This window comes from Silene latifolia, chromosome 9 (assembly GCF_048544455.1).
Source record: "Silene latifolia isolate original U9 population chromosome 9, ASM4854445v1, whole genome shotgun sequence".
Lineage (NCBI taxonomy): Eukaryota > Viridiplantae > Streptophyta > Magnoliopsida > Caryophyllales > Caryophyllaceae > Silene > Silene latifolia.
Genome location: NC_133534.1, coordinates 188,869,176 through 188,879,611, shown reverse-complemented (window position 1 = coordinate 188,879,611; position 10,436 = coordinate 188,869,176). Strand labels below are relative to the sequence as shown.

General features: G+C 37.0%; 1 protein-coding gene across 1 annotated transcript; it reads right to left on the bottom strand.

Moving 5' to 3' along the window:
* Window positions 1-9,070: 9,070 nt before the first annotated feature.
* Window positions 9,071-10,216, bottom strand: LOC141602014 (uncharacterized). The gene is made up of 3 exons (XM_074422323.1): window positions 9,892-10,216; window positions 9,485-9,684; window positions 9,071-9,325 (listed from the first exon to the last, which is right to left on the bottom strand). Exons 1-3 carry the CDS (start codon window positions 10,214-10,216, stop codon window positions 9,071-9,073), a joined length of 780 nt encoding a protein of 259 aa, XP_074278424.1.
* Window positions 10,217-10,436: the final 220 nt, after the last annotated feature.

Sequence of the window (10,436 nt, the reverse complement as noted above, 5' to 3'; positions counted from 1 at the left end):
ACCAACTGTAACGCCCCGTAATTTCGGACCGTTAATATATTTCGAAAATAATTAATTAATCAAGTTGAATTTAATATTAATATATTTAAAGTAAAAATAATTCAAAAAAATATAATTTTATTATATTTTAAGGTAAAGTATTTGTTTTGATAGTTTCGAGATGTTTAAAAATAGTTTAAACCGTGTAAAATCTTTTATTTCGAAATAAGGGCATATCGGGGGGAAAATGACAATTCTTTTGAACGTTGGGTAAACGAATTTGGAAATGGGTCGTATGAGTATTCAATTTTCTTGTAATCTCGTGTTTAAGAACTTTGGTCATGTCGGAATTTGTATTTGACCTACGGTTCTAATTATTATCGAAACGAGCCAAAACCGACTCGTAAAATCCCGACTAAAACCCGACTCCCTCATTTCCTTTCTCCCTTTCCCGCGGACAAACCCCCTCCCCCTTTCTTTTCTTTTTTCTGATTTTCCTTTGCTTCCATAATCATCTTCAATGTTCTAAAAATCAAAACACCATTTTCATATACAATTCCAAGCTAAAATCGTCACATCTTTCTCGTTTCTTATCGGATTTTCACGAAATTTACATTTACGGAATCCCCTCGTCGAGATCTATAACCTGGTATAATTTAATTTCAGTTTTCTTGAAGTTGTTTTAAGACGAATTTTGGGTAAATTTCGGTATTTATGCTTATTTGTGTGTTTTTATTGTTTATTTAGGTGAAGAATTGGAGGACGAGTTTGGAGACTCGTATATTGTCGAAGATAGCGGATAGTTGCTAGTTAGGGTTTGGGTTTTAAGGTGCTAATTGCTCATTTTCTAGCTTAAGGTAACATATTTCGAGTTACTCGACGAATAATCGTCACATGCTTTGATTTTTGTATGTTTTTGGTGATTTTTAATTAAGTGGTTAATTTCACATGTTAAAATGATTGCATGCATGTTTAATTCATGTCCTTTGGATAGTTTAAGTTAATATGTTAGTATTGGGGACGATTAATTATGTTTCAGACGGTCTTATACTAAACAAAAATGGAAAAATGGAGTTGTGGGGGTGGCGGCAGCAGGCCCGGCAGCAGCCCGGCAGGCCCACGGCTGGCCCGGGTCGGCCCGTTGCTTGTTTCGCGGTTTTCCGTGCATTGTTCGTCATTTTAGGTTCATTAATGATATAATTAGAATAAGTAATGTATGGGTAAACTTTTGAATTAAATCAAGTTAGTAGTAAAAATTATGTTAAAGGTAAAAATTATATTTATTTTGGTAGTTGCACATGTTAGTATAGGTTAGAAAATGAAATTGTAAAGATTAGGCTCAGAATGAATTATATAGCGATAATTGTAATGTTTTGTTGATTGTGCTTAAAAACGAGCCTTAGTCCCTTTGATCGATGCGATGTCGATTAATTGAGTGATTGGTCACCATAATTTAACCCGCACTGTCGCCGGTCAGGGGGTTGCGGGTAAAAATTCGGTTGAATGAATTAGATAATCGGCCTTTTTCTTGTTTTAGGCCATTTATTATATCTCTATTTCACATGTGTAGTTAGTTGAATTTAAGTAGCTTCTTATATTGTAGAAACAGCCCTAGATTCCCTGAAGCCTTTAATATGGTTAATATTGTTAGAATTGGAAATTGGTATTGAATACTTATTCAGGATACTGTTGGATTGTTTGCTGAATAGACATTTATATAGCCTTTCACATGATAGAATGTTAGCATTTATGTTGGTAAGCTGGACTCTTTGCCCTCTTATGGTTAAGTGGATGTCTTACTTGTCTTGTGTGGTGTGGGCTAAAGTATTCAAGTGGGACTAGGCCGGGACTAGGTCCTAGGTGAGTATTTCGGCCTTCATCATAGATAGGTCTTTATAGTCTTTGACGAGTATATGTTCACTGCTTGATAGCCTTTGTGATCCTGACTAGTGGATTTATATCCAAGTTGGGGCATGACCTCGTTACTTATTTTGATAGTAAGTGGTCAGCTTAAGTACTAGCCAACCCTTTGGTGGACTCCTTAGGGTACTCACTTTGTTTTAGAAAAATTGTGGGTCTTGGGTGCGGTGGTGTGTATCCGCATGTCTAGGTCTGCGTAGATTTTAGGCTAGGGTTGTGTTGTGTCTTGGCCATGTTTTATTAATATTAACCGCTGAGCCAAGATACCGGTTCGATTACCTTCCCTACCTCGTGGTATAGACTCGAGTTACAGAGTGACTATTGACGGTACTAAGAACTTATGCCTGTCTTTGATATATTGCCCTTTCTTGTTTGATGATTCTATGAATCATAGAAGGTGAGATGCAAGCCGGCTATGGTTGATAGAGTTTGGATTACTACTTGTTATATTTTTCACATGATAGTTTAAATTAGTCAATTTAGCATTCATATGTTAGAATACTTGGAAATTAGATTAAATTTTCATATAGTTTACATGTTTCATTACATGTTACATTTATTATGACGATTCGTGGCTGGGAGGACTCGAAGTTACTCCCCACTGAATTGTGGCTTTCGTGTTTGTATAAAATGCGATTGACAGGTTGTTGATGCTTTGTTGGGGTCACAGACGAGCTAGTGAGCATAAGGAACCTTGGACCTAGTTTTGGCTATTCTTTTAGTAAACCTTTTAACTTTTGGTTTTGTATATAATTTGAAGGGACATATGTCTCCCTTTTCTATTTTGGGTTTGTATCATTACATTTTCTTATCGTTAGCTTTGGCATGTAAATTAGTCGTTAGCATTGCAGGTTTTGGCACCCGCCTCTTGGGAATGTTGGAAATGTTGTGATTGGTTTAGAAATTTTTTTGAAATTACAGGTTTTTATATAGTTGGACCAATTACAAACATATCCTACCAGTTTTTCCGTAGATTTTAGGTGTTAATTTATCGCGTTGTTTAAGGGTGTCACACCAACCTCAACCAAATGCTACAAAAATGGCATGTAGGACTTACCCTTGACGCAAGGATCACAATTATATCAAGAACAACGAAATCCGACCTCTCTAACTCCGGGATTTGCCAATAAGGCGAATGTGGAGAACAACGTAGTTTGCAATCTCTTTTTGAGTGTATTAGGTTTATAAAAGTGTTTAGGAAAGATAACGGAGTATTATATATACTCATTCGCATTATTAACAAAACCCGTCAAAATATTACCCGATAACCGACTTACTCGATCGAGTAAGTAACATACTCGATCGAGTGCCCCTTACTCGATCGAGTGCCAAGGCTACTCGATCGAGTACCCTATAGGCATAACACTGTTTCGTAAATCAAAACATATTTACTCAACAGAGTAAGCCCCACTCGATAGAGTACCCAGAGACTCATAAAACCGTAGTATTACACTTTGTTAGCCAATTGGTCTGACGAACGTATCAGAGAGAGGGTGAAGATGGAAAAACATGAGGCAAATGGTTTTGGAGAGGGACGTGTAGAAGACAAATTTGTTTATAAAGCACCCATGTCTGAAACTGACAAACGGGTTGATGATGTAGTGACGACAAAGGGAAAGGAAAAGGTTGAGGGTGCTGGAGTGACGACAAAGGGAAAGGGAAAGGTTGACGATATTGAAGAAGGAGGTCCCGTTGATAAAAAACTACAGATTGTATCAAGTTTTTAGTGGGGACTGTTGTTACTCTTGCAGACAGTTATGGTGCATTCTCAAAGGCAATCATGCAAGCAAAGTTTGTGATTCCTGGTATGGAAGTTGTTACCAAAATGTCAACTTTGGCAGATTCGTTATTTGAAGGGTTTTCACTTTCGCAGCAAAGTAAAGAACAATCTAAGATGGAAGAACAGGAGAGAAAGGATAAGGAGAAAGATGACCATGAAATGGAGGAAGAGGAGAGAAACAATGAGGGTAAAGTGGAGGATAAATTTGAGAAGGACAAGGAGAAAAATGACCATGAAATGGAGGAAGAGGAGAGAAAGGATGAGGGTAAAGTGGAGGAGGGGAAGAAGTATGTGGATTATATGGACTCTGATGAGTTTTACAACGATCCCACCATCTTGGCTGATTTAGAGGGGATTCTGAATAGTGCATATAACCGCGTTGGTGAGGCATTTAAAGAACACCAAGTTACGAAGGAAAAGATGGACAAGGAACTCATGGAGGGACCATCTTTCAGTCTCTTTCACAGTGAGGATGCGTTATATACATCTCAAGAGTTCCGCGAAGCACAGAGGTCTGGTGATATGTGTCATATGGATGTTCCCCATGCGAGCACGTCAACTGCACCTTTCATTCCATCCCCTCCCTGTGCAACCACGTCAGCTACACCTTCAATCCCAACCCCTCCCCGTGGAAGCACTTCCGCTGCACCTTTTATTCATTCCCCTCCCCGTGCAAGCACATCAGCTGCACCTTCCAATCCATCCCCTGCATCACCAATACTTATCTCGTCACAACTGTCATTGAATGAATCTCCAATTATGCCTTCTTCTCTGCTATTAGAACTGTCCCCAACCGTCCCCTCCCAGACTCGGAAGTGTAAGAGAAAAGTTGAGTTACCTGACGTTTTTCGTTCACCTTTTTTCATAAGAAATGTGAACGTGATGGATGCCTTGAGTCAGTCTGAAAAACTGATGGATGACTATGCATTCGCTGCTGACTTAGATGAAGGGTATGTATTAGTCTATTAATTTTGCTTTTATTTTTTTCTTATTCGGTATATTTATTATATTTTATTTCTATAACACTAAGGTTTTATTTTTGTAGCGAGGTTCTGTTCAGCCGTGGGGGCAAGATTCTTACACGATATGATATGAAGACCTTGCTATTTGGTGGTAGCGTTAACATCAACGTGATCAGTGTGTGGTGTGATTATCTGAATAATGGAAACATGTTAAGAGATCGTAGATCAATTTCCCATCTCTTTCTCACTGAAACAACTGATGTAAGTTTGATATTTAAATTTTGTTGGTCTAAGTTATCAACTTATACCTTTTTATTCTCTAATACGGGTCACCTAATTGAAACAACAGATAGCCTCATTGGATATCAACTATAGAGACGTGAAATTGGTAAGTTGTTCATATTTGAAAAGTTTTCAAAATACATAATTAAATAATATACAAATCCAAGTAATCATTGTTTGACAGGTTTTTTTTTCTGTTGTTGCACCCAGCCCACTTCGTCATTGTTTTGATATTGATCATAATGAAGTTATACACCCGTGTGATCCAGGTTGTGTAGATTTTAATGTCAATGTTCAATATGTGATATGTTTTCACACCGTTTGGCAATAAGTATATTAAATGGCTGATTTAATTCTTATATAACGAAGTTATTTGCTTGGCATTGTCTTTTGTCTAACAGAAGAAACAGTTAAGTGCAAAACTTTTGTCCATGATTCCAAAGCTGCATGCTACATATTTTGTAGTAGCCAAAGAGTATGTTCCGAATAAGAGTTTCTATGTCGAGCGTGATACTGGAATTTACATGATGCGACATATGGAGACGTACAATGGGAATAAGTGTCGGTATACTTTAAAGCTGCTTAAGGACGTAAGTCTCCATTATTTAAGTCAAATTTTTAGTTGGTGTTTCTATATTTTCTGACGCCAGAAGCCATCAACATGCATGTATTAGCTTTGTTCTTTCATGAATCAGCCTTGTATGTGTATTAGATATGTATGTTCTGCTGTTGATTTCACTTTATATTATTGTTTAGAGAACTGATGTGAAGCATTACATGGTGATGGTTTGCAATGAAATTTTGACTTGGAAAGACAACACTGTGAAAGATCAAGTGACGTCTAAAGCAAAGGCTTACAAGAATGGTTGTGAGATTCGGTAATCAAAAATCTTTTACCAACAATGCTTCTCATTACTATATGATGACTTTTGGTTTATTAAAAGTGTGCTATGGTTATGTAATTGTTCTGTGTTTTTCCTTTTTCTCCCCGGGAATGAAGTTCCACGAGACTTGCCCTATACAGATGAACACTTGATGAATTTTATTAGGACAAATGAGGCAAATAAGGAGTAAGTTATCACTGACCATATAGCATCTTTTTAAGTTGTTTTTTTCCACTTTGTTGTTCTGTGTGCATCTAATTACAATATGTACATTATTAGTGACATTGTTGTAGACACTCCATGGTTGCAAGTAACCCAGAAGGAATGTCGACTTTGTTTGAAGGAAAATGGCTCATGGATATGGTAATTGACCTTGTTGGTCTTCGTTTAACACTTGAAAGACCACATATTGTGTACTTTCCGACAATAATCAAGGTATTCATATTCATCCTTAGTAACCGCTAATGTTTCTACTTGGAATTACCAACATTTTTCACAAATGTTCTCAACTTTCAGGATGTTGTCGCTAAAAACAGTTTTCAAAGTCAGTACATTAAGTTTCAGTACTTGCCCAAAAGTCTAATCAAAGCTAAACTGGTAATTATCCTGTCACTTTTTTATTTTATTATATCGACGGAATTTACTACTTGCCCAAGAAAGAACTTAATTAATTATCCTGTCTAACCTGTTTGTATATTATCTGTTTTCATTTCCCTATGTGCGTTTTTGCAGACTTTATTCCCTTACTGTGTCGACCATCAACATTGGTTTGCTTGCGTGTCTGACTTTGTTAAAAAGACCAACTTTATACTTGACTCAAGCTTGCCTAGGCGTCCTGACGGAAGATGTAAATTTTTAGTTGAAACGGTATGATTATATCCGTATGCCTTAGGGGTTTGTTACCTCAAGTTTGTCTTGGTTTTCCTTCGCTTTTATATTATTGTGTTTTTCTTTTTTTGGTTTTGTTTTGTAGTTATTTCCTGCTTTGGGGATTATTGCAAGAGACTTTCCAGGATACAAAAAGTTGTTGCAGATAAACAATTTTCCGTTTGTGATTGTGGATGTGCCTCGACAAAAGAATGGGTAACTTACATGTTTAAATTATACTCTACTCGTTTTAATATTTTCGATGGGATACACGCCATTTTAAAGCGTTTAACAAATTTCATTATTTTAAAAGGTATTCTTGCAGAGTCTATTTGCTGAAGTGGCTAGAAAACTTGAGTTGTCAATCATTATGGTCCGATCACACTTGTTACGAGGTAATGATGTCTAAACCAAGTTGTATTAGTCAAACATTATTCGGCATATTTTATTGTAACACTTTCAATATTGTTGTCAAATATATATGCAGAATTTGGATGAATGTGGTGAGAGTTTGATTGTAGATCTTATCAGATGGGAGGAAAACAAGAGAACGGTAATATCAATATCTTTCGAATGCTTTATCTAATTTTTTTTCGATTATTTCCCCATCTTTTAACTGCAAGACTTTCAATATTGATGTCAAGTGACTTTAAACGTAACAATATTTCCCTACCTTTTTTTTTGTAGGATTATAACTAGGTGTTATTTTTGGATGAATATGGTGAGAGTTTGTGTGCTTAGCAATTGGGAGTGGCAGAGAACCTTCTCATTGTCTTTTGTTGATTCCTTGATTTGGGCAGACATTAGTTTGTAGGTGGAGTAAATTTGTAGGTTGCATATGTGTAGGTACTCTAAGTAAGTTTTGCGTGTATGAAACACCCTTCTATGTGCATGAGAAGGCGTTGTATGTGTATGAAATACCTTTCTACGTGCATGCAATTTGTCGACTTTCGGGTCCGTTTATATGCTAAATTGTAACGTGGGGGCACAATTATGTCACTTGATTATGGCCTTTTTTAATGAGACTTGTAATGAAAATTAACCCATTTGTCAGGGGGTTGTCGTTTTAAATCCCAAAGTAACATGCCTAACGCGACTTGATAAACGTTGTAATGTGGGCCAAAATTATATAACTTGCATATTTACATGCATGAGAAGGCGTTATATGTGTATGGAACAGCCTTCTACATGCATGAAATTTTTCAAAACACAATTACTTACGTTATTTAGAGATCGCCTAGGCTATGCTCGGTCATGGCCTGTGTCGTGCTCGTGTCGTGCTTGAGTGTCGTGTCGTGCTTGAGCGTGCCTGACTAATTCTTCAACTTTAAGCCAAATCCTATGTATTTTGAGCGTGCCGTGCTGGGCCGTGCCTAAATTATGGCCTAAAGTGCTGATAGGATTGGCTCGACTTCTTCAATAATCACTCACATTTAAGTTTCGAGACTTGAAATGAGAATTAAAGCCCACATTTAAGTTTTGAGACTTGAAATGAGAATTAAAGCACAAAGTAACATGACTAAATTAAGCCCAATTTATTTGTTAAATTATGGCCTTTTTAAATGAATTGTAATGAGAATTAACCCATGTCATGGGGAACTAGCTCATTTGGGTTATCTGTGCATAAAATGGCCTTCCATGTGCATGGAATAACCTTGTATGTGCATGATATTAAACGACTTATCGTACACGATGATGATTCAACTAATCACATTTTATTGCCGGCCTAAATTGGAGAAACAATGATCAAATTTGGAGAAACAATGATCACATGTTTCAGCTTTTTAATTACCAAATTTGGAGAAACAGTTCACATTTTTCAGATGTCTTAATACTTGCCTTATGTGCATAAAATGACCTCTTACGTGCATAAAATGAGCTCGTAGGTGCATGCCATAATTGCTCAGGGAAACACATGTTTTCTATTCTTAAATCCAGAATCACAATTTCATCTTCTCAAATATACAATTTAAAAATCCGGAAGACTCCCGTTACATTTATTACAAAACAATTGTAAATGAAGAAAAATAATCCAAAAAACAAGTGTTGTCTTCTCAAATGATGCTCAAAAATCCCGCTGCACAACTCCAATTCCTCGCCAAAAACTTCAATCTCACACATAAGAAAGCAAATATCAGCAAAGATAAAAATTAGAGGGAAACAAAAAGGGTAAAAATAGAAAACTTATGCTAATAAGAGACATCACTTACTCGACTAATTGTCAGTGATCCTTTGGTCGGTCACAATTCCTGCTGTCGTGGTTCGCCATCTGCCCACAAGCCTTGCATCTTCGTAGTGGTTTCTTATTGACTTCCCCCGCTCTTTCTCTTTGTGAAATCATTCTTTTTCTCGAGCCTTTGTTTTTGCATTGTCTTGGAGGAAAAATTGTAATTTCGCTAGGTTGTTCCCAAGAGCATTCCAATTTCAGCATTTTTGTCCCTTTTCTTTCCAATACTACTATTACCACCATCATCAGCGACACTACTTGTTGTTTCTGCAAGTACCCTTTCCTTGAACCCGCGTAAAATGGTTAGTAACTCATCACAATTAACAGGACTCTGTTCAACTAGTGACACACAAGTGAACATTTCTGACCACAATTCAGTCAGTTTGTTCTTCTGTGCATCGACTGATATGCAATCAGCAAGCAACTGCCCATCAGAATTGAAGATTGGCTAGCAGGTTGCTAGTTTGCTCCACCTATTAAGTAGGTATTCGCTTGGAATTTTCTCAAAACCATAATCTTTAAGGACACAGAGAATATGTCGACAGAGTATTCCATGTCTTTCAAATTTCTTGCAATTGCATACTAGTTTCACTTCAGCTGTCTTATAACCCACTTTATAGTCTTTCTTTCTCTCACGATCCTTGACGTCTATGTAGAGAATTGCATGATTCTTAACTTTTTCTTTGTCCCCAATGGCACATGTAAAGCATGCTGCTTTTATTTCTACTTTGAACTCCTCGAAAATTCTCGAAGTGTAGGTTTCTGCTGCATGCTTTTCTAGGTCTAGAGGAGTAGCCAAGTCATGAAACGAGTACTTAGATTGTGCAATCAGTTTTGATTGAGCCCATCATTGTCTATCCATTGCACTCTCAAAGCGCATCCAAAATTCAACAAGGGTCAAATTTGGATTAGTGAAATTGCTAAAAAAATGATTTTCTGACTCGGACTTCGAGGTCGTTGTTCTCATCAACCATCCTAAGAACAAGTCACGAAAGTAAGTTGGAATCCAAAATTGTCTAATGCCATACTTTTTCTGAAGCCACTCATTATCCAACAACCCATGAGTTTCCACAATGGTTGTCCATCTTTCCTCAAATTCAGCAGGCTCCACATCTTCGCCCCAAACACATGAGTTTATCTCTTTCAAAAACTCAGTTTCTTTACATATCACAGACCCTACCTTCTCTAGCAACTTCTTCAATATGTGCCACGTGCAATATCTATGTTGCACTTTATCTTTAAAGACTTTCTTAAGTCCTCCTTCTATCCCCAAATCTTCGTCAGTTATTATACACACAAGATAACGACCCCCCATAGCTTCTAGGAATCTCGTAAATAACCAAGCAAATGACTACTTGCTCTCATTAATAAGAAGCCCAGCCCCAAAGGTCACACATATCTTATGATGATCCACCCCTGTGAAAGAGGCGAATATCATTCTATACTTATTTTTCCTAAAGGTAGTGTCAAAGGATATCATGTCCCCAAATAGCAAATAATTTTTTATACTAATAGGGTCAGCCCAGAAAACATGT